We start from the raw sequence: 25,388 nt of genomic DNA, 5'->3' as shown, positions 1-25,388 counted from the left end.
TCTTAACTTACAAAAACTCTTTCAGATGATTTACAAGAGACACAGACACAATCAAACAACAACAGGGAAGTCAGTCACTCTACAACATTTTATAAGAGAGCTAAGGTCAGGTACGGTAGTGTATGCCTTCAATCTCTGTGAGTTCAAGGCCAGCCTGGTCTAAAAAGTGAGTTCCAGACCATCCAGGTCTACATGGTGAGACCTTGTTTCAAAAAACCAGAGATATAGAGAGAGACAGAGAGAGAGTCAGGGAGCACACCAAGAGGTGCAGAGTCAAGCTGAGTTTGTCTTGAGAGACACTTCAATAAGAGGCTGAAAATAATTTGGCGGGAATCTTGGTAAGCCCAGTGTAGCTGAGCAAGGCAGGTTAGGGGATTTCTATTACTTTTTGTCAGGCCAGGGCACTTGGAGGTTCAAAGGAGTTAGAAAGTTACAATGCAGCCCAACCACAAGGACTTGGTTAGGGAGGGCAGAGTCTGAGGTTTACAGCACACACTTGTGTCTATACACAGGGAAATAAGTTTCCCTTCTTGTTATTGTCATCATCTGGTTCACCAGAATGTTTTCAAGCTGTTACTATTATGTACTACATTAAAGGATGCACCATTTGCTCAAAAGTACTCCTGGCTGCAGTATCCATGCTCATAAATGCTTCCTTGAGAAAACACAAAAAATTTCACTGGAGACAGAGCACACTACCATTATGTTGGTGTGAAATTCAAAAATGAACAATAGATATATCTTTTTCAGTCTTCTTTTTATAGAATAGGAAATAGGCTCACAGAAAATAGATGATTTGCCCAAAGTAGTTATGGCAAAATGAAAACTGGGATCAAGGAATTATTATTGGTATTAAAATGTTACCAATTTAGTGCAGAGATGATTATGAATTCCACCTGAATTACATATCACCCCAAATCATAAGGCATAAACTTATTTTGTTGTCTCTCTTTCTCTCTCTCTCTCTCTCTTTTTTTTGGTTTTTCTGTAGCTTTGTGCCTTTCCTGGATCTTCTTTTGTTGTCTCTTAAATGGTAATTTTAATCCCATGTAGGTAAGGTAACTCTAGGTTCAACTAACTAATTAAATTTTTTTTTACAGAATAACAGATAATAAGTATAAAAGGAATAATAAGAACACAATAACCACCATAACCATAATCGATTCAGTTAAAAATCAATGGTTCCCAATCTATTGAGTATACAATTCTTAGAGAAAAGGCTATTCACACAGTTTCAAAGCCTTATGACAGATTATTAATTACACATTATTACTTATTAATTACAAAGTGAAAAGGGTGATTTTACAATAAAGATGTTTGGCCTATTCTACCTCACTCAAGTTTAAATATAACCAACACTGAATAATTTGACTCATGCACCCAATTTGATGCAGTAAGTAGACAACTATAGAGGATGTCATGGGTGTGGCATTCCAACCAAAATTATATCACCTGTCTCTACTCATAAGAGAACAATCAGTGAAGTCAAAATCGGGCCTCGTCTATAAAATACTGGTCTGTTAGTAGGGAAGAGTGGGAGTGGATGAGGGCGGGCTGCGTAGAGAAGGGTGGGAGTGGATGAGGGCGGGCTGCGTAGAGAAGGGTGGGAGTGGATGAGGGCGGGCTGCGTAGAGGAGGGTGGGAGTGGATGAGGCGGGCTGCGTAGAGAAGGGTGGGAGTGGATGAGGGCGGGCTGCGTAGAGAAGGGCTGTGGGGGGAAGGAGCAATGCCACAGACACAGCAAAGTTTTCAAAGGGGCTGGAGATATGCAACAGTGGTTAAAAGCACATGTGGACGGACAGTGGTGCACACCTTTAACCCCAGCACTCGGGAGACAGAGCCAGACAGATCTCTGTGAGTTCTAGGCCAGCGAGGCTAGTCTGGTCTAGAGTGAGATCCAGGACAGGCTCCAAAACTACACGGAGAAACCCTGTCTTGAAAAAAAAAAAACAAAAAAAACAAAAAAGCACATACTGATCTTGCAAAGCACCCAAGTTTGGTTTCTAGCACTAGCACCCACATCTGATGGTTCACAACTGCCTCTAACTCCAACTCCAGGGAATCTAGAGCCCCTTTCTGGCCTCAGTGGTCACCCCCATACATGGGGTATGCACACACACACACGTGTACACGTGTGTACACACACACACACACACACACACACGTCTTTAAGAGTTTTAAAGAACAGCTCTTGGCTAGCAGTAGAACTTGTGTCAACGTTCTGTCCTTTGTAGGGGGCTGGGGTGGGAGTGGGGTGCTGTCTGACTTGAGCTCAGGTTGGTCTTATACATGCTGTCACGGTCTCTATGAGTTCATATGTGCATCTGCCCCCTTGTTCCTGGATAATGCTGTCTCCTTAAAATCACCCACCACCTCTGGCTCTTCGACTCTTCCACTCCCCTCTCCCATATAGACCCCCGAACTTTGACAGGGAGGGTCTATGATGAGACATTTCTTTCAGGGCTGAACACTCCCAAGTCTCTCTCTCTCTGCATGTAGCCCAGTTGTGGAGCTTTGTGTTAATTACCATACATATGCTATAAGAAGTTTTTCTGATGTGGGTTGAACAAGGCATTGATCCATGGGTATAGCAATGTGTCATTAGGAGCTATTTTATTGCTGTGTTCATTAGCAGAATAGTAGTAGTAGGTTTTCCCTTGGGCCCATGACCTATCTAATATCAGGTTCCTGGCCTCATTAACAGTACCAGATATGGGTTCCATCTCATGGAGGGGACCTTACAGTCCCACCAAAAAGTGGTTGGGGACTCCTATACCATTCAAGCCCCTATCTGTACCAGTGGGCATATCTTGCAGGCAGGTTGTTATTACAGCTCGCAGGGTTTGCAGCTGGGTGACACTGACGATGACTTTACTTCTCCAGGAGTGTATACAGCACCTTCTACCACTGTGAATGCTAGCCAGTAGGGGTGAAGCCTGCAGTGAGTACCAGCTAGATTTCTCCAGGGAGAGGGAAAAAAAATCAATTTTCTTCAATGGAATGACACTAAGTATATCCCCACCCTCCAGGGCAGGCCCCATGGTCAGGAGAGTTTGACTAGCACACATAATTGTTTTTGGGTGGCTTTTTAAAAAAATATTTATTTTATATATATGAGTGCTCTATCTGCATGTACAACTTTATGCCCAAAGAGGGCATCAGATCCCACTATAGATGGTTGTGAGCCACCATGTGGTTGCTGGGAATTGAACTCAGGACCTCTGGAAGAGCAGCCAGTGCTCTTAACCACTGAGCCATATCTCTCCAGCCCCCAGCTTTTTTTTTTTTTTTTTTTTTTTTTTTTTTTTTTTTTTTTTTTAAGAGAGAAAAGAACATGAAGTTGGGTGGATAGGGAAAGGAAAAGGAGCTGAAAGAAGTTGGGGTTCAGGAAGGAATACAATAAAATTATATTGTATGAAATTCTCAAAGAACAAAACATAGGTTTAAAATAAAGCAGGAAAGAAAAGAAAGGAAAAGGAAAATAGGGATCTATTCTAAATGACAGAGATTGAAGCTGTTACAACTGCTGACTGGTCCTTGGCTGAAGTGTACACGGAAAGAGATGGAGAGTTAGAGGGCATGGCTAAGAAAACCAGGGAAAGCAGCACATGAACAACATCCATACTACGTAACACAGCACGACACTGCCTTGCCTGAGGTCACTGTGATCACAATGGGAAAGTTACACAGAATTCTTTCTTTTCAAGAGACAATGATGACACACTCATGAGTGAAGGGATGTGACACTTGCAACTAGCTCTAATATGATTTCAGAAGAAACAATGTGTTGTGTAGGAATACAGAAAAAAGACAGGTATTCAATGTGTGAAGAAGTGGTGAGTTAAGAGCAAGTGAATGTTCACCAAGAGAAACTTTTTATGTTTGAGATGTCTCAAAATAAAAGTTGGGCAAAGAAAAATAATGGATATTACTTAATAAATTAATAATTCTTGCCACTACTTAATAAAGACAATATGAATGCAATCGAGCAAAAAAAAAAAGTTTGAGTAAATGAGTAAATATCCTGGAGTTAGTTTCAGAAGTGTGTGTTTATCCTAGGAATAGTTATTAAGAAGTTACTTCTAAAAGATGTGAAATGAAATGACTGGCTTGGGGGGAGTCTGGCAGCTGGTACTGTGGGGGGCTTTCTTATTGATTCTTATTTCCGTGTCACAAGCAATCATTAGAACAATCAGATTCAAGAAGGTATGGCCATTTAAAAGAGGAAGCAGACATGAACCTCTGTTTACTGTGACAACGTTGTGCTGTGTTCACAAGGTGTCAGCACCCAAAAGAAAAGCTGCTTTTGCCGATACCAGCTATATAGCATTCTTCCCCACCAAAAAGAATGCTAGTAAAGTCTTTCTTATATTCTGAGGCTTCATGGCATATGGAACTATGTTTGGATTAAAAACAAAACAAAGCAGTTGTCATTTAAGACTAAAGCTTCTAAGACTAGAAATAAACCAGTTTGGATATTTTATTGATTCAAAAGGAAGATACAGTCGAAGGCTACATATAAAAAGGAACCAGGCTACTTCTTGAACATAAATCAAGGTGGTATGAACACAAACCATGTGGGAAGAAATTGCTGGAATGAGAGTGAAAACAGCCAGTGTGGCTCTTCCTTGTTTGTGTGAACTTTGGGGCCTTATACAAGTCATAATGGTATTATTTCAAATACACTACATATTGCTATTTCTTATCATCAGAAAACTATCCCAGCTTTCAAACTGTGGTAAACTTCACATATGATTACTTCTTAGTATAAAAAAAATCATATAGTTTCACTGCTATCAAATTGGCCTATCAAGAACTTTATAATAAACATGCATGGTATGTGCACCCGAAAATTCGATGCACTGCAGGGTAGGTGATTCCTTCTTGCTTTTGCCAAGATATTCTTCCCAATTATTCATACTATGTACCTACACTTATCCATTATCCTGGGGAGTCAGTGTCAGAGAAACAATGACTTACACTATCCGGTTAGGGAGAAAAAGAGAAGTGATGGAAGAATTGACTTTTCCATGTCCATTGTCTTTAATTAGTGTTACCAACTCCTATCCCTGTAGAATTGCAGCCTGGCATGGGAAAGATGCTGTCAGGCTGTTTCCAGTGACTTCTTACCCATAACATGCACACCCAAACTCCCTTTTATGATATCATTCTATTTATTACCACTTTCTCACTTTTACTCTTCTTTTAATTACCATAGAAGAGTAGAATTATATTTTTAAAAATCATTTTTTAAAATTTTATTTATTATGTAAACAGTGTTCTTTCTGCAAGTTTGCCAAACGCCAGAAGAGGGCATCAGATCTCATTACAGATGGCTGTGAGCCACCATGTGGGTGCTGGGAATTGAACTCAGGACCTCTGAATGAGCCACCAGTGCTCTTATCCTCTGAGCCATCTCTCCAGCCCTAAAAATCATCATTATTATTATAGAGTGTGTATGTGTATTGTGCATATATGTTACTGGATGCATGTAGAAGCTAGAGGCCAACTTTCAGGAATTGGTTCTCTCCTTCTGCCATGGGTTCTGAGGATCAAACTAAAGTCATCAGATTTGTTGTGAGAAGTGCCTTTACCTCTGAGTCATCTCACCAACCCTAGAATAGTATAATAATAATAGTACACTGGGTGTTGTTGATAAAGTAGATTTCATAGATAGAAATTTCCTTTATAGTCTTCTTTTCAGGAATGTATCTGAAACCAGGAATGTAGAAAGAAAGGAGTACATTTAGTGAGTAGAATTCTGCATACAAAGAGAAAAAAGACTTTCTTGTTTGTTTTGAGATGATCTCACACTGTAGCCCATATTGGTCTGGACTCACTATGTAGCTACACTGTTCAGGCTGGACTCAAACTTATGGCCATCCTCCTATCTCAGACTCTAAAGAAGTGGGATTAGAGGAGGCATGAGACACTACACCTGGCAGAAAACATTTTTATGATAGCTTTATTGCTTGTTTCCTTCCTAAAATTTGAACATTTTTGCCTTAAATTGTAATAAAACAGATGACACTCAAACCAATGATCAATGTTCCTATATGCTTATGTTACCTTTTCAAGTAAAAGGCAGGGATAACTTTTTATTACTTGTATTTTTGCATAAATATATAAAGCTCCTGTATAATTAATACAATTAGTAGGATCAGTCAAGATGAGATTCATGCACACATCTTTTTATATGCTCTTATATAATCTTTTGTTTTGTGGTGTGTGTGGTATTCATGTGGAGGGCCAGAGGTTGGTATAGGGTGCCTTTCTCAGTTACTATCCACCTGTGTCTGAGACAGGTCCTCAGCAATTTAGCTAGACTGGCTGACCAGCTGGCCCCCAGGATGTTCCTGTCTTTGAAGTGTTTAGTTTTTATGTGGGATATAGGATATCCAACACAGGTCTTACACAACAAGAATTTTACCAACTGGGTCATCTCCCTAGCCTAGCCCGTTCTTTTGTTTGTTTGTTTTTGAGATGGGGTCTCTACGTAGTCCTAGCTGTTCTGAAACTTGCTATGTAGACCAGGCTGGCCTCAAACTCACAGAGATCCTCATGTCTCTGCCTCCTGAGTGCTGGTATTAAAGTCATATGCCATCTTGCCCAGTCCCTAGCCTATTGTATATCCTTATAGTCACTAGCTTTAATTTCTAAAAGTATGTTAACTATAATCAATTTTTCTTATGCTGCAGGTTGAAAAACTGTGTCTGAGTGAGAGTGGGGGACTCATATCCTTGCCCTTTCATCTTTTGATCTTTCTTTCTTTCTTTCTTTCTTTCTTTCTTTCTTTCTTTCTTTCTTTCTTCCTTCCTTCCTTCCTTCCTTCCTTCCTTCCTTCCTTCCTTCCTTCCTTCCTTCCTTTCTTTCTTCTCTCTCTCTCTCTCTCTCTCTCTCTCTCTTCTTCTTCTTCTTCTTCTCTTTTCTTTTCTATTCTAAGGAAGGAGAACTTCAGCCTTAGTATGTTCTTGTAGGAAGCAGTGGAGTGAATGGTGGTGAAAGTTTATCCAAATGGCTTCCAGCCCTAGAGCATTCTGGTTTCAAATCTCTTTACTCACTATTAACTGGAGCACATCTGAAAAATGTTATATTTTTTAAAGCAGAATAAATGTAGATTTATTGAGGAAAAGTGGCAAAGAACTCTTGAGAATGGGAGGGGCTCCAAAGGAGGAAACCCCTGAAAAAATGATGACCTGTCTCTGTGACAGTGAATTTAGTAATTTTAGTCAGTTACTTGTGCTCCAGAATGAGGCTTTCATACTGAACTGCACTGAGACACGGTGGAAAATACATACACCCTCTTCAGGTAGAGGTTCAGGGTCAGTAAAGCAACCCATTCAATAAGCCCAGGTAATAATCATCGGACGTCTGATCGTGCCAAAGCTGCAAGTGGTCCAAAGCCGTCTGTAGCACCCTGCCCTGGCTTTACAGCCAACGGAAGAGGGCTCTAGAAGAATCCTTTCCTGCATGTCTACAGATGCTTCTCTTTAATTCCTACAAGAGCCACCACTTACAGTTTTAGAAGTCCTATCTAAGAAATTTACAACTATGAAATGAATTTCAAGGCACATTGTTTCACCAGGTATCAGCAGCACTCACCCACCTTCACTAACCAACTGGCTGTTGTCTGACTGCTTACAGGAGATGATCTTCTCCACCAGTTGGTTATAGCTGCAGTTGCCAACAGCTTTTACAATGTCATCAATCTGGAAAACAAATGACTGTCTTACTAACCCTGGCAAGATTAGAAACAGTGACAAAAACAATCCCATCACTCTGTAAGCCTCTGTCTTAATACAACACTAAATAGAAATGCTTATGAGAATGCCAGTACAGAAGCCAGAACCTAGCAGTTTCTGTTTACAACTCAAGTCTAACACAAGAAAACTACAGCACAGTTATATTTGAATTGTGCAAAAATGATAGTTATTACATGCAACTGTAAAGACTATAAAAATGCATAGATGGCACACGCCTTTAATCCCAGCACTTGGGAGGCAGAGCCAGGTGGATATTTGTGAGTTTGAGGCCAGCCTGGTCTACAGAGTGAGATACAGAAAAGGCACAAAGCTACACAAAGAAACCCTGTCTCGAAAAACAAACAAACAAACAAACAAAAAACAAAAAAATGCATAGAAAAGCAACTACAATACATGAGGTATTCAGGAGGAAAAATAGAAAATTAAGGGGGTAGAGAGATGACTTAGCAGTTAAAAGCACTGGCTGCTTTTCCGGAGGACCTGAGTTCCTTTTCCAGTACCTACATAGGTGCTCACAACTGTCCAGTTCCAGAAGCCGACACCCTCTTCTGGTCTCCACAGACATATAGGCAGATAAAACATCCATACACATAAAACAAAAACAAAAAAAAAAAAAAAAAAGAAAAGCCCAGTGTTCAGATAAAACAGAGATGTTTTCAAACAGTGTGGTGGCACATGCTAAACCACTCTTCCACCTATGACACTTTCACACCTATTTTACTTTTTTTTTTTTCCCCTGAGACAGGGTTTCTCTGTGTAGCTTTGGTGCCTTTCCTGGAACTTGCTTTGGAGACCAGGCTGGTCTTGAACTCACAGAGATCCACCTGCCTCTGCCTCCCAAGTGCTGGGATTAAAGGTGTGCGCCACCACTGCCGCTGCCTGGCCTTTTACTTTTTTTTGAGACTGGGGGAGTCTTATAAATCTCAGGCTGGCCTCAAACTCAGAATGCCCATGTCATCTGCCCATCACTTTTCTTTGATCAATTTTGAGGCATTTCTTTTTCCTTACAATATTTTTATGTAACTATATTTTATGCATATCTCTTACCAACAGCAAAACACAAATCTGTTTTAATCCAGCCCACAGTCATCGTCTTTTTAAGTATTTTCAGAGGCCAGCATCAGTAACAAAGCAAGGCTTACCACAGAATTAAAAACAGAAATTATTAATTATTTTCTTCTTTAACAATTAACACTAGGTCCTTGGAAACCTTAATTTCATTAATTCTTCTAACTTCTGTTATTATTTCTGCAGAGTTTAGAAGTTTTGAGTACCCAAAAGATCATGCTATTTGGTAATCACCAGTCACTTAGATTTATCTATGTTTCATACAATATATCCAGTTTTTCTTACATTTAGGATGATTTTGCCTCATGTCCAAATGCTTATTTATATTTATACTAATAAAGGTCTAGTGAGAGCAAATTACTATAATGTAATTTGAAAAAAAATTGCTTCATTTTTGAAAAGTGACTTTATAAGGACAGATTATGACCTAGAGTTTGTCTTTTTCAGTTCACTGATGCCATCCTATTACCATCCAGCCTGGATCTTTGCTTTCAAGAGGCCCGTTCCAGGGGTGTGGCGGCATGTACTTGAAGCCTTAGCACTTGGGAGGTGGAGGCAGGTGGATCAGGAGTCCAAGGTGATTCCTCTGTTACAACAGAGTGAGTTTGAGGCCAGAATAGGATGTTTGAGATTCTGTCTCCAAACAAACAAAGAAACAAACAAACAAACAAAAATTAGTTATCAATTAATCATTTGGCAATATCTTCTCAGTGACTGAATTCTAGTGTCCATTATTCAGGTGACTATAGATATTTATTTGCAAGATACTTCTCTATTTTGAGACAAGGTAAACCATGGTAGCCTCAAATCCAGAGAAATCTGTCTGCCTCTGCCTCCCAAATGCTGATATTAAAGGTGTGCATTACTACACTCAAGTAAAATAGCTATTTACAGACCACAGAACTAGAATTCAAAGAAGCATCCAGTTCTGAAGTTGGCTTTTTTGTTGTTTGTTTGTTTTTTTCTGAGACAGGCTTTCTCTTGTGTAGCCCTGGCCATCCTGGAACTTATTCTGTAGACCAAGCTGACCTTGAACTCACAGAGATCCTCCTGCCTCTGCGCTGGGATTAAAGATGTGCTCCACCACTGCCTGGCCTGAAAGGTTTTTTAAGCTTTTGTCTTTTCTTGTTCTCTTCAGATCAACAGGATTTATTAGAAAGAAAGGGAGTGAAACAGATCTAAAGTACTGAGATTTCTCTTGGGAACCTCTGCCTAGATCAGAAGTACCCAATAAGTCATCTCTGTATTACACTGAAGTTTATTTTTTCTGTAAGTGTATTATTCACCTGTATACTGGACAACTTAACAGCTACACATACAAACAAATGATCTGAGTTTTGTTTTTAAGAACTCAGTCTACCGTTCCTCAGGCTGTCATGTGACTTACAAGAAGTGAAACTACTGGTATTCCTACCTGCCAGGATATACCCAGGATGTGTAAAATTCTGGGCATGGTTGACTTTTAGTGATATCTTCAGTGACAGAGTGCCAATCAAAACAAAGATGTCCTTGTTAAAGTGAACTACCCCTTTATTGCCCTGAATACCAGTTGATTTTAGGAATGGACAGGGATGGAGGGTATGGGCAACCCTCTGCCATGATGTCCTCTCTTTCTCTATAGCTAATGCAGGCGCGTTGCACTTTATCAGTTAATATTTATTAAACACCTACTGTGTGATACACACTATTCTAAACATTGAGACATTAGATCCCCTAAAATGAACATTTATTGGGAAATGGCAGTCAGTCAGATAAATGAATAGATAATAATTATAGTTAATGATAAATGATAAAAACATAGTAAAGGGAGAGAAAATGGCTGAGAAGAGGGAGAGTAATAATTTTAGGTAACATCTCCTTTACAAGATAATATTTGACAAGAATTTTTGAAATACAAAGAGCCAAAAAATGTGAAGACCTGGGAGAACGAGGTACTGGGAGAATAGCAGTCCACAGGGAGTAATCCAGTCAATAAAAAACTGAGCTGGCCTGAGAGTGCAGACTTGCTTGGCATGCACAGGGCTCTGGGTTCCACGCCAAGACCTGCAGCAACATCAGCAGCACTGAGAGGAATGAGCTGACCTGCTTAGCTAACAGAAAAACATCAAGTGTCACTGGGGTAGAGTAAGAATGTTGGAGAAAGGCAGGAAGTGGTATTAGGCAGAGTCTACAGCATAAAAGCCTGGATTAAATTGAGGCAGGATTGCTGTGGATTCAAGGCCAGCCTGGTCGACACAGTGAGTTCCAGGTCAAACTGGGCTATCATACAAGACTCTGTCAAAAAAAAAAAAAAAAAAAAGCCAACAAATACCGATCATGATTTCACCTTACTGCAACTATACTGCTGGAGATTTAAGAAAATAAAAAAAGAGGTTACTTTACAAGTAAGTGTCAAGCCAATTCAGTAGGTCTTGAAGGATCTTTTCAGCAACTAACAGGGCAATGGGATACTGACATGCAAAAGAATAAGGTTGGGTCCTTTCCAGATACAGAAAAAATAATTCAAAATGCATCATATTTCTAAATGTAGAAACTAAAACATATGTGAGTTCACATTTGTGACTTGTGGTTAGGAGACCACACCAAAGACAAAATTAAAATAGATAAATTTGGTCTCATCAAAATTATACATCCTATCACTCAGGAGGTAGATGCAAGGTAAATCTCTGTGAGCACAAGAGTCTACACGCATATGCACATAAATAAAGAAGTAAGAAAGATCACATGTTACATGTTTGAATTTACATGAAGTGCCCAGGATAGCTAAGTCTTTACAGGCAAAGCAGACTGGGAAAATTACAAAGACTAGAGGCTGATGGCTAACAGGTATAGAGTTTCTTTTCTTTTCTTTTCTTTTCTTTTCTTCTCTTCTCTTCTCTTCTCTTCTCTTCTCTTCTCTTCTCTTCTCTTCTCTTCCCTTCCTCTCCCCTCCCCTCCCCCCCAAAGATTTTATTTATTTATTTATTTATTTATTTATTTATTTATTTATTTATTTATTTATTTATTTATTTTCAAAGACAGGGTTTCTCTATGTAGTCCTGGCTGTCCTGGAACTAGCTCTGTAGACCAGGCTGGCCTCAAACTCAGAGATTTTCCTGCCTCTGCCTCTCAAGTGCTGGGATTCAAGGTGTGTGCCTCCACCACCCAGCTGAGTTTCTTTTCAAGATGATAAAACTCTTCAAAAAATTGATTGAGGTGACAGCTACACATGAAATGTGCCAGAGTTAGGGAATATTCACATTCAACAACTCAAGTCTTCAAAATTAACTCAAAATGGACTTAAGTACAATAGACTTAAGTACAATAAATAAAACTATAGTGTATTTGGCAAAGAAAAGCACAGCAAAAGCAGTTAAGATTTAAAGCTAGAAAGAGTTGTTGGACTTAACAGAGAAAAAAAATCAATGAACTAGGTTTCACTAAATCACTGAGTGATGGCTCAGTGGTTAAGAACACACGCTGTTCTTCCAGAGGACCTGAGTTTGATTCCCAGCACCTACATCATGTGACTAACAACCACCTATAACTCAAGCTCCAGGGAGCCCATACCCTCGTCTGGCTTCTGCAAGTACCTGCACATATGTGATACATGTATGCACACACATACACAGACACACATAAAAATTAAAATAAAAAAACCCCTTGAAGCCAGGTGTGGTAGCACACACCTGCAACCTGGCACTCAGGAGGCAGAGGCAAGAAAATGGCAAATTCTAAGCCAGTGCTGGTTATATATAGAGACCCTGTTTCAAAAAACTAAAAACACCAATATAATTAGAAAATTGGAGGGGAAAAAGGGAGGGAGAAAAAGAGATATTATAAGAGGATATACTAACAGGAAATAAGCATGAGAAAATATGTTCAACATCCTTAATGTTTAAAAACGCAGGCATGCCGGGCGGTGGTGGCGCACGCCTTTAATCCCAGCACTCGGGAGGCAGAGCCAGGTGGATCTCTGTGAGTTCGAGGCCTGCCTGGTCTCCAAAGCGAGTTCCAGGAAAGGCGCAAAGCTACACAGAGAAACCCTGTCTCGAAAAAACCAAAAAAAAAAAAAACAAAAAAAAAAAAAACAAAAACCCTGCAGGCATGGGGCTAGGAGATGACTCAGTACTGCCATCTGAGGATGAGGACCTGAGTTTAATCTTCAACCCTCATAGAAAAAGTCAATCACAGTGGTATATGCCTGAAATCCTAGCCCCGGGAAGGCAGGCAGGTGGAGCTCTGTGAGTTCCAGGCTAACCAAATTTATATAGTAAGACCCTATCTCAGAAAAAAAAAAAACAAATAAAATAACTTTACACGTAAGAAAGAAGCTGTTTCTTCCTTTGGCTCTTCCAAGACCGTCTCTGCACTCTATTCTAAAGCTGCCTCTTTACTTCCACTCAGCTTGACTAATGTATGGTAATAATGGACACTAGAGAGTGGGGGCAGGGTAGGTCTTCCTGTCTATCTCTGCTGCTATCCACACTTGGTAGTAACTGAATTACCTTCTGGACTGTCCTCTCATGCTTCAGCAAGTGGTGTTGCTGGGTTTTAACCACTGTCTCTTCAGGGTTCAGGGGAAATGGTTCCTGGCTACAGATAGCTCTAAGATGCTTCACTATTCCTTGGTTGTTTCCCTTACCTTTGCCCACATCTTTCTAACTAGACTCTTCTTAACTTTGTTTGGTTATACTGGAGTGTGTCCTATACTTCAAGTCAGGACCCTGGTATACTCGGCAAGAGGCAGAATGTAGATTATTAAATACTAGCAGTCACTGGACATACATAAAGGTGCAGAAACCTTTCACACATTAGAGTGATGAGGATATGGCAGTGGCTTTTAAAATAAATGTCAGGGAAATTAGTAAATCTCTCTTTAATGCTATGCTCTTGACCACGGAGAGGTCTGGCCTTTCCAGACTCCTGGGGTGATAACCTCTAAGCTCTTGGGATTTCTCTAGTAACAAGACCAATGGTGCTACACATGGAAAAGCCTTCATGCTACACCTGCAGCTCACATTAGAGCACAGTGACTCGTGGAGGCCCCCTTGAACAATGCGGCATCGAGTCTTGCTTTCTGGAAAGGAAGGACTGGAGACTAGGATCAATCTGAACTCTGGAGGCTGAGTTCTAGGATTAGCAACACTCTATGATACTGCCATATACCTATTCCAGGAGGGCAGCATGCTTAGAGGACAGGAGCTTCCAAGGTAAAACCTTCCTAGATTCTGTCCTATGCATCTTCCCTTGGTTAATATGAACCTGTATTTAATTTCTCTTGTGTGCACCATTATAGTAATAAGCTGAATTATTTGTATGCAATGGTACACCCAAGAAGGTTGTCTTAGTTAGGGTTTCTATTGCTGTGAAGAGACACCACAGTAACTCTTTTTTAAAAGATTTATTTATTATGTATACAGTGTTCTGCCTGCATGCCAGAAGAGGGCACCAGATCTCATTATAGATGGTTGTGAGCCACCATGTGGTTGCTGGGAATTGAACTCAGGACCTCTGGAAGAGAGTCAGTCAGTGCTTTTAACCTCTGAGCCATCTTTCCAGCCCCACAGCAACTTTTTTTAAAATTTTTTATTTTATGTGTATGGGTGTTTTGCCTGTGTGACAGTGTTGGAGCCCCTAGAACTGGAGTTACAGACAGTTGTGAGCTGCCATGTGGGTGCTGGGAATTGAACTGGGGTCCTCTGGAAGAGTAGTCAGTGATCTTAACTGCTGAGCCATCTCTCCAGTCCCACAGCAACTCTTATAAAGGAAAACATTTAATTGGGGGCTTGCTTACAGTTTCAGAGGTTCAGTCCATTATCATCATGGCAGGGAAAATGGCGGCATGGATGCAGTCGTGGTGCTGGAGGAGTAGCTGAGAGTCCTACATCTTGCAGGCAACAGGAAGTTGACTGTGACACTGAGCAAAGCTTAAACAAGACACCTCAAAGCCTGCCTCCACTGTGACACACTTCCTCCAACAAGTCCACACCTATTCCACAAAGCTATACCTCCCAATATTGCCATTTCCTTTGGAGGCCATTTTCTTTCAAACCACCATAAGGGTTCTAACAAACTATTAACTCTTAGGATATTTTGGAAAACTCTCCAAACTTGCAATTGATGTGAAAAGTAAGGGATTCTTTACTTGACTCTGCAGTTAGCAAGAGTCAGAGTCTTAAGCAGGTTGGGAGCTCTGGAAGACTGTGTCTGTCTTGGTTTTGCTAATTCCAGGTCAAAGAGCAAGCATATTCATATTTAAAAAATATAAATTTAGATGAGCTTTCCTACATTTGTGTTTGTGTGACTGTTATTTTAAAGTTTATGAGTGTTTTGCCTACATGCATGTCTGTGTACCAGTGGCATGCCTGGCAGCTGCATGTGTCAAAAGAAAGCATTAGATCCCCTGGAACTGGAGTTACAGACAATTGTGACCTGTCTGCAAGAGTAGCCAGTGCTCTTAACCACTGAACCATCTCTCAAGCCCCCTGTATTTATACAACTGAAACACTACTTACCTGAGGGTCCACTAACCACCCATGATACAAAGGAATATCTAGAAGATCGAAGACTATGCACTCTGGTGTGTACTCGAACACTCGCACCCCGGTGAACCTGACATTCACATCCAGGCCTGTCTGTAGTTTGTGCAAGATCGCCATAGCATCACTCATATTCTAAAAATACAAAGGGGAGAAGCAGAATTCAGAAGAGTAAGAAGTACCAAAAAAAAAAAAAAAAAAAAAGTTGTATCTGTTGACAGGTGACATGAACCTGTATAGTTCCAGCATGCTTCTCATTTGAGCCCAAGATTTCCAGCCTAGGTAACACACCAAGATCCTATTTCTTTTTTCTTTCTTCTTCTTCTCTCTCTTCCTCTCCCTCTCTCTCTCCCCTTCCTTTCTTCTCTTTTTCTTTCTTTCTTTCTTTTTTTTTTTGGTTTTTCGAGACAGGGTTTCTCTGTGTAGCTTTGTGCCTTTTCTGGAACTCACTTGGTAGCCCAAGCTGGCCTTGAACTCACAGAGATCTGCCTGGCTCTGCCTCCTGAGTGCTGGGATTAAAGGTGTGCACCACCACCACCACCACCACCACCACCACCACCACCACCACCGCCCAGCCTAAGACCTTATTTCTTTAAAAAAAAAAAAAAAAAGAAAGAAAGAAAAAAGAAAAGAAAGAAAACTTCCCCTTTATCCATTATTCCCCTCTTCAACACTTTTATTTTCATTTTCTGATTTTATTTTATTCTTTTTTTTCTTACAGTCCTGCAGCACTAGGGATCAAACCCAGGGCTTTGTGCATGCTAGACAAGCCACATCTTCAGCCCCTTAACAGACTTATCATTAAGTACATACTGTGTACCAGGCACTAATCTGAGTTCCAGCGATACAATAGTGAATATAACAGGTTTTCTCCTGTCAGGTAATTAGCATGGTGCTACAAGAGAAAGCCATGTACAACATGATACCAAGCATTAACAAGTAAAACTGAGCAGTATGAGGTTGTACAGCGTGGCAGGAAGTAAGGATCTATTTTCAGACTTGGAAATCTAAAGGAAAAGTCTGAAGTTTAAGGACTGCCACTTCAAGACCCAGGCTCAGCACAGCAACAGTTAAGAAGCAGTAGCGCAAATGTCTACGACATTATGATCAGTGGTACAAGAAGGAACTCCTGTCACACGCTATGGCACAAATGAACCTTCAAGGATGAAATAAGCTCCCCAAAGAGCAGACGCTTTATGATTCTGTTCTATATTATTGTAAAGCAACCACAAGGACCAGAACAGAAAGTAGAATGGAGGGCTCCTGGGACAGTAGGAGTGAAAAGCATGAAGTTATTGCTTGGTGGGTATATAGAATTCAGCCTCATATGATGAAACAGTTCTAGAGCTCTCTCATATTTCAGTGTGAATGTAGTCAACATCACTAAATCGTACAATTTAAAACGATGGCTGATGAATGTAATCTTATGTGGTTTTACTACAATTTAAAAACTAGAAATGAGCTCTTGGGCTATGAAAGGATACGGAAGAACCTAACTACACATCACTAAATAACAGGGGCGGATCTGAAAAGACCGTGATCCACATGTGGAATCTGGCTCTGGAAATGGCTGATCTGGCGGAGACTCTAAAAAGATCAGTTGTCAGCAATCAGGGAGGGAGGAGTACCTAGCAGCACACAGTGAGACATTCTGGTGCTGTGTTACACGGGTGGATACATTCCAACACACACTTGTCAAAAGTCACAGAATGTGTAACACCAAAGGTGAAACCTAATGCAACCTATGGACTTCGGGTGACAATCCTGTGTCGATGTAGGATTGTTAGTCCGAGAACTGAAGTTCCCAGAAGAAATCCACCACATGTTATAGATTCTTCAATGCTGACTGATTAGAACATGTAAACAGCTGGAATGTTGCACATCTGAAGCCCAAATTACCTTTAATCTCCTTAATAGGCCATCATCCTTGTGACTATTAGGTAAAACTTTTAGAAGTTTACCACTCTTCTAACTCCTGTTTCCCTGGATGAGACCTTCCCTGTGTGTGGTCTAACATACTGCCTTGGTGTGGAAAGGTAATAATGGAGAAGCTGTCTGTGCAGGCTGAAGAGGAATGGGAGGTACATGGAAACAGCTGCTTTTCCTACACTTGATTGTGTGCTGAGTATATTGAACATGGAAAAATAAAGAGGACAGAAGGCAAAGAGGGGAGAAGAGGAGAAAGAAAGGCCTCGTTTTAAACTAAGTTCTGGCTAGGCAGTGGTAGCACACACCTTTAATTCTACACTTGGGAGGCAGAGACAGGTGGGTTTCTGAGTTCGAGGCCAGCCTGGTTCACAGAGCGGGTTCCAGGAGAACTAGGACTAGACTGAGAAACTCTGTCTTGAAAAACAAACAAAAAACCCAAACCACAGTAACAACAGCAATAAAAAATCTACTAACAAAAGAACTGACAACAAAAATGAGCATATTGAAATATTTCCAGAATCCAGTAAGGGTAGATCTAAATAAATGAAAGGTGTTGTAGGTGAAGCCTGAGAGAGAGGCAAGAAACAGATGACAAATCTGCCCAGATCAAGGAGTGGGTAAAGGTGCTTGCTGCATAAGTCTGACCATCAATTTCGTTGATGGAACCCACAACTGAAAGAGAGAACTGATTCCTGCAAAGTCGTCCTCTTAACTTTCACATGCAAACTGTGCCACATGTACATGGATGAATGTATTAATTAATTAATTAATTGAAAATAAATGTCACAAATCATTTAATGAAGATTATTTAAAAACCCGTTTTTCTGATTATTTGAACATTCAAGCCGGGCGGTGGTGGCACACGCCATTAATCCCAGCACTCGGGAGACAGAGCCAGGCAGATCTCTGTGAGTTCGAGGCCAGCCTGGTCTACAGAGCAAGATCCAGGACAGGCATCAAAACTGCACAGAGAAACCCTGTCTTGAAAAAAACAAAAACAAAAACAAAAACAAATTCACTATGAGAATAAGCAGGCTATTTCTCGCAGACTAAACAAAAACCAACGCATGTGTAATTCGAGCACTAGAGAGGTGGGAGCAGGAGGGCGGGAAGTTCAAGGCCAGCCTGGGCTCCATAGTAGACCAAGTCTCAAAAGCAGTCAACAATTCCTACCATTCAATAACCATCAAGATTAATAAACTGATAATACAGAGAGACATTTATAAACAAAGATTAAAGAGAAAATAGCTGGACGACTTCTTCTTAATTCCAAATTGATAATTACGGTATAAAATGTAAGAGTGAGGGATGGATGGCTGCTGAGACCCTAAGAAAAGGTTACTATTAGATCCTTAAAGGTGCTAGTAACCCTGTTTTAGATGTCCTTCTAGCATTAGGAAGTATTTTAAATTTAAATACAAAACATACTTTTACTTATTTCAGACAGTCTTGCTGTGCAGGCCAGGCCTTGAATTTTCAGTCCTCTACCCTCTGCCTCCTGATCACTCAGATTACAATGGTGTGCTGTCACAGCCAACTTAAACCTAAGTATGTTTTACAAATACACTTATGATCATTTAAAAACTTGTCAGGCTGAAGGTGCAGCCTGGTAGTAGAGCCCTGACCTACCTGTGTAAGGCTCTCATTTAATACCCTACAACTGCAAAAATAAATGAGTAAAATAAAAAGGGAAACCTGTTGCCATGCACACTGTGTTTTCTTACCCTTGTCTATTTGACAAGGCTAGGAAGTGTGCATTGTCAGCATGGTGGCTTTGGCAGAGGTCTCATGTGAATATCCCAGCTCTGTGCTGGTCTTTCCAGATGTAGGTCTGACCATGTCGGCTCATATACAGTCTCATTAAGAACAGGTGCCTGACCAAAAAACAAAACAAAACCAAAAACAGGTGCCTGACACCTGTGGGCTTAAACCAGGTGCTCAGACCCAGCATGTAGCTTGCTACACACTATTCTTAAAGTGAATGGTAACATAGAATTACTTCACCAATACTTTTTATACTTATTTTAAGAACAGGGTAGTCTGAAAATGGTTCACTGTGGTTGGGGGACGAGTGTGTTGGTGCCACAACATGCATGTGGAGGTCAGAGGACAGCCTGAGGGAACCTGTTGTTTCCTTTCCCCAGGTGGGCCCCAGGAATTAAGTTCCTTTACGTACTGAGTCATCTCAGTGGGATCAGGTATGCTTGCCTTAAGTCCTTATATATCCTTTGTCTAAAGTCAAACAGCTTTTCTTCCACGATTCAGGAGTCCAAGCCACTGTAGAGGAAGTGCATCTACAGACTACATGGTAAGTTAAAAGGAACAAACACGCTTCTGTCACTTGCAAACACTTGTCAATGGGTCCTTAGGACTCGTCAACAGAAGTAATATGATACTAGGATGACCAACCACTATTCTGAATTTGAGTTTTGATGTTATCCAAAAATGCCTCATTGAGTTCAGTAAGAAATTATATCAACTTTAAAAATGATATCAGTCAAACCTTACCATGTCATACTTATAAAATATTATTTACTGGTTTTATGTGGACATCAGTCATGAAAAGAGAAAGAAAACTCTGAAAGGGGAAGATGAAATCTAAAGGTGAGGGAAAAGAAAGGAAAAAATGACAGTAATGAATTCATGTGAAGTGAAAGTGGGAAGGGCTAATGTGGAGAACATGGGGACCACAGAAGATGAAGGGCAGGAGAGGGGAAACATAAGAACAAAGCCTGCATGAAAATTCTACAATGAGACACGTTACTTTATCTGCTAGCTTAAAAAACAAATTAAAACGTCATTTATGCTGGGCAGTGGTGGTGCACGCCCAGCACTCGGGAGGCAGAGGCAGGTGGATCTCTGTGAGGCTAGCCTGGGCTACAGAGCGAGTTCCAGGACAGGCTCAAAAGCTACACAGAGAAACCCTGTCTCGAAAAACCAAAAAAAAAAAAAAAAAACCAAAAACCAAAAAACAAAAACAAAAAACAAAACAAACCAACCAACCAAACAAACCAAAAAAACCCAAACACATCATTTACTGATTTTATATACTAGATACTGATGTTAAGATTTCAGGGGAGGTTTCTACTGCTAAAAACTGTTTGAAAGTCACTGTTCTAAACTACAAATTCTCCTAGTAATTTTTGGGAGAGTAACTGATTGGTAAACCTAGGTCCTTCTGAGCTATGCTTCAATCTTCTCTAATAAAATTTCAATCAGCACATAAAGTTGACTTCAGTTACAGATTGTCTATAATGCAAGACGGTGGTTTTTCAATTGTGTTAGAACAAGATCATATGAACATTCAAATTCAAGAAACTTTGGAAATTAGTTTCAGCACTTGGAGGCAGAGGAAGGTGGTTCTCTGTGAATTCAAGGCTAACCTGTTCTACATTGTGAGCTCCAGGCCAGCCAAGTCTACACAGTGAGACCCTGCCTAAATAAATAAATAGAAAGATAAACTCTAAAAAACCAGAAATGAATTTTGTTTCCTGTTGTGAATTTGCTCTTGATGACTGTTTTGTGAGAGAAGGTTTCACTGTGTAGCCCTGGTTGGCATGGAAATCTACGCAGATCAGGCTTCACCATGCCCAGCTGATCCCATATTTTAAACATTGCTTGTACAGTGAGAATGAATCCCCAGTGATGTTCATTTCCTCCCCAGGTGACCCATCCTTTCACAAAAAGAAGCTAATTTCTTTTTCCTTCCTTCTATTGACAAATACAAAGAAAACTGAAGAAAATAAAGCTTGCTTGTTTACTCCCAGCTTTGGCAACTTTGAACCTGCTGTGCCTTCATTACAGAACAGGATCTCTAAAGAACATACCAAAAATGTGGCTGTGTTGAAATTACACAATTGCAGAATGTGTCCTGACATCTCAGCCAGCATTTACTCAACTTTATCCTAAACATAACTTGAGGACTGGTTGAGTGTTTATCTGGCATGTACAAGGTACTGAATTCAATTCTTAGCACTGGAAAAAATGATAATAACTTAAATGAAACAAGAAAAGATAAATCAATGACAAATTCACTTGAGAGTAAATTTTTTCAAGAAAACTGCCAAGTTATCCTGTACAGATTTATAAGATGATATCGATACATTATTAGTACATAAATTCATGAAAACAAGAATCCAAAAATTACAGCTTCTGAACCAAATATGGCTCTGAGCTAAGATTTTTTTTTTTCACATTTTTAAATGGTAGTTAAAAAAAAAAAAAGAAAGAATAAGCAATAGATTTGAACTTATGTGACTGGCAAAGCCTAAAACATTTACTCTCCAGTCCTGTATAGAAAAAATTTCAAACCACAGACAATGATCAATATGTATATTCATAACACAAAATTACATATTTTAATATAAAAATCATGTTTATTACCTGTTCATAATTTACACGTTGAATTTCTGAAATTTCTTTTGGCTTTGCCTCAAGCATGTAATCCCCTGTAAAAAGAAATTATAAATTGCCTTTTAAAAAATATTCTTTCTGCTTATAAAAGATTTTAACTATAAATTTTTAAAAATTGTAGCAATAGGTTGCTCATGAAGTTGACCCCTCGGTTCTACCCAGAGAAAGTCAAAGTTAACTATTCGCCTTACATAGCTTTCAATGTATACATACAATGCTCATGAATGCTTATGAATTTCCCTTCCCTTTCTTCCTTTTTGCGGTACTGTGGACTGAACACAGGGCCCTATTAATGCCAAACAAGCACTCTACCCATTCTCCAGCCCTTTTTAAACTAATATATTTATTAGTTTAAAACGTGTGTGTGTGTGTGTGTGTGTGTGTGTGTGTGTGTGTGTGTGTGTGTGTTTCCTGATTGCATATCTGTATGACAAGTGTGTCTGGAGCCAGGAGGGTATCGGTGTCCCTGGAACTGTGGTTACAGAGGATTGTGAGTTGCCATGTGGGTGCTAGGAATCAGACCCTGGTCCTCTGTAAGAGCAGAAAGTGCTCTTCACCACTGAGCCATCTCTCCAGACCCCCTTCCTTTAGTCTTTGAGATAAAGTCTAACTAAGTTGCCCAGGTTGGCTTGACCTTGCTCTGTAGCCCAGGCTGGCCTTAACTAGAGATCCTCCTGCCTCAGCCTCTTGAATACCTAGATTTACAGGCCTATGCCACCAGGCCTGACTTGAATCTTCTTTTTTATTTTCCATTTTACAATATATTTAGTATCTTTCTACGATCTATAGCGATCCCAAAGAATGCACCAACTTCAATAGCTATAAATAAGTTAGCTACTTCTCCAATGATTTCATAAACCACAGATGCTACCAATCTGCCACTGAGGCACCCTAGTCACTGCTATCATTTTTTAATGCATGTATAACTTTTCAATATACGTGGCACCTTTAAAAATGTAGAGAACAATTTTAGTATGTATCTGTCTCTTTCTCTCTGTACACACACACACACACACACACACACACACATCTCTTAAAATTTTATTTATGTGTATGGGTGTTTTGCCTGCATGCATCTGTGCATCATGTTTGTGCCTCAGAGGCCAGAAGAGGGTGTCAGATCCCCTGGGACTAGAACTACAGACAGTTGTGAGCTGTCTCCAGGTGGGCACAATTGAATTGGGTCCCCTGGAAGCGCAGCTATTGCTCTTGGTTTTTTGTTTCTTTTAGACAGGGCCTCATTATGTAGCCTTGAGTGGCCAGGAACTCACAGAGATCTACCACTTCTGTCCCCCAAGAGCTAGGAATAAAACCATGTGATGCCATCCGTGACTTACATTTTACTGTTACATTAAGATTGTGGAGTTCTTGTGTATTGAACCTAGGGCCTTGAACATGCACTAAGTATGTGCTCTATCTGGTCTACATATTACCTGTGAAATTATTAACTGAATATGCCTTTTTCTTTAAATTATCAGTGTATTTATCATCACTTTATTGAGTTGTAAAAGCTCTTTTAATTTTTTTTTCACCACATTTCTATGTATTGTGTGTGTGTGCGTGTGCATGTGGAAGTCAGAGAACAAGGTGTGGGACTCAGACCCCTCCTCCCACCATGTAGGTCTTGGGGACTGAACACAGGTAGTCAGGCTTGATGGCAGGTACTTCACTCACTAAGCATCTCACTGACCCCAAAAGCTCTTTCAGAATGAGAAGAATCAGCACAATCTCTGTGATATATTTAGTAAAGATTTTTTCCTATAGTTTTTTTTTTTCACTCCATGACAGTTTGTTGTTTGTTTGTTCTATTTTTCCTGAATGGAAATAGCTATGTAGATTCTGGATTGGATGCTATGTTCAGAAAGATCTCTACCTCTTTAGAGCTTATAGATATTCACAAATGCTTTCTTTAACCTTTGTGCGCTACCTTTTAAATGTTTAAATCTTTCATTTTAAATGGAATTTATTTTGATAGAAACAGTAAGATATGGAACTAGCTTCTTATTCAAGTAGCTAAACTTTTCAAGTTAACAAAACTACTTTACTATAACCTCTGCTTCCTACTTTGAATAAACTCATAAAGACTACATAAAATATTCTCTTAAGCTTTGCAGCTCTGAAAGCAAAAGAATTCCTATAGATATCAATCTTTATTTTAAGACAGTTACACCTGCAATGACTTAATTTTCTTATACAGAAGAACTTCAAAAGTACTAAAATAATTGCTTTATGGGATAGCATATGCAATTTTTAAATTATATACATTGTTTTGTCTGTATTGGGGAATGGATTCTGGGTCTTATGTATTTAACAGTTTCATCTTTGAAATGCTTCTTTCTATTTAGTCCAGGCTGCCTCAAAATTATGATAGTCTGAATGCTGGGATTACATACATGTACCATGAAACCTGGCTAGGTTGAGAATTTGATGTAAAATTTAACTGAAAGCAAATTTAACTATGAGCAAACTATTTATAAATATATATATTTATTTGGATAATGGAGAATGTGAGTGGTCTGCTTGAATCCTGTATTTCATTTGTGTTCCATGTTCATTTTGATGAAAGACTGTGTGTGCTTTTCCTAGGTACCATGTTACATGTTATTTGGTCTGGGATGTGAAACATTATATGAGACAGTTTTAAATGATGTGCTTACAGAGACAAAAGCTTGGGCACTAAAGACAAGACTCTTTTGATATTTATAATTTTTTATATATCCTTCCATATGGAATGTATTTATTGATTCACTATCTTGTTTGTTTTTTCTGTGTTCTTGAAACAGGGTCATATTTGTAGGCCAGGCTAGCCTTGAAATCATGATTCTCCTGCCTCGGTCTCTCCAGTGCTGGGATTATAGGTGGGTTCCACCACACCTGGCTGATTTACCTCAATGAAGAAAATATGACAGCGTAATGAGATGTCCCTTCTATATTTAGAATAAAATCACTACAGCTTTTATCATTGTGCTTGCTACTGCTCACTCTGAGGACAGCCAGCCTCCATGTTGTGAAGCTCCTCATGTAGAGGCTCCTATGGCCAGCAGTTATCAGGCAACCAAGGGCTTTAGTACAACAACTCAAGAGGAACGGAGTCCTGCCAACAACTGTATGTGTCAATAGCCACCAATTCTCCATAGCTGCATATTCACCTGAAGTGGCAGTGTGGTGGGCACCATGTTTTCAGCTTCCTAAGACCCCGAGTGAGGCTGTCACCCAGATTCCTGACCCAACAATACTATGAAATAACAAATGATTATTGTTTGGGATGGTTTATTATATAGCATAAGATAACTAGTGTACTAGGCACACAATGCTGGAACCATGTAGTTTACAGGAATTTTGTAATATAAGAATCTAATTGGTCTTGTGTGTAGATGCAATGGAAATCAAACCCAGAGCTTTGTTGAGTGCTAAGGTATGCTCTACTACTGAACTAAACCTACAGCCCTTATAGTCAAATCTTTTTAAAAAGAAGAAATTACCGGGCAGTGGTGGCGCACGCCTTTAATCCTAGCACTTGGGAGGCAGAGGCAGGTGGATCTCTGTGAGTTCGAGGCCCACCTGGACGACAGAGTGAGTTCCAGGAAAGGCGCAAAGCTACACAAAGAAACTCTGTCTCAAAAAGCAAGCAAACAAACAAAAAAACAAATAAACAAATAAAAAGAAGAAATTGAGCTCCTAAAAAAGCACCTTT

The 25,388-nt window shown here is 39.8% G+C and overlaps 1 protein-coding gene across 2 annotated transcripts in view; it reads right to left on the bottom strand.

Annotated features, from left to right (window-relative positions):
* Mindy2 (MINDY lysine 48 deubiquitinase 2) overlaps window positions 1-25,388 on the bottom strand; it is a 65,113-nt gene that overhangs the window by 18,860 nt on the left and 20,865 nt on the right. Inside the window, exons 3-5 of one of the 2 annotated variants that reach the window (XM_028865693.2) lie at window positions 21,665-21,729; window positions 15,329-15,487; window positions 7,607-7,709 (exon numbers count right to left, since the gene is read on the bottom strand). In XM_028865693.2, the coding sequence (XP_028721526.1) occupies window positions 7,607-7,709; window positions 15,329-15,487; window positions 21,665-21,729 (327 nt within the window). The remainder of the gene's footprint in view (window positions 1-7,606; window positions 7,710-15,328; window positions 15,488-21,664; window positions 21,730-25,388) is intronic. The other variant, XM_028865703.2, reaches the window with a different exon arrangement.

The sequence above is a fragment of the Peromyscus leucopus genome, chromosome 7 (assembly GCF_004664715.2).
Source record: "Peromyscus leucopus breed LL Stock chromosome 7, UCI_PerLeu_2.1, whole genome shotgun sequence".
NCBI classification, from domain to species: Eukaryota; Metazoa; Chordata; class Mammalia; order Rodentia; family Cricetidae; genus Peromyscus; species Peromyscus leucopus.
The sequence above is the reverse complement of the archived record's forward strand: the minus strand, read 5'-3'. Positions and strand labels throughout refer to the sequence as shown.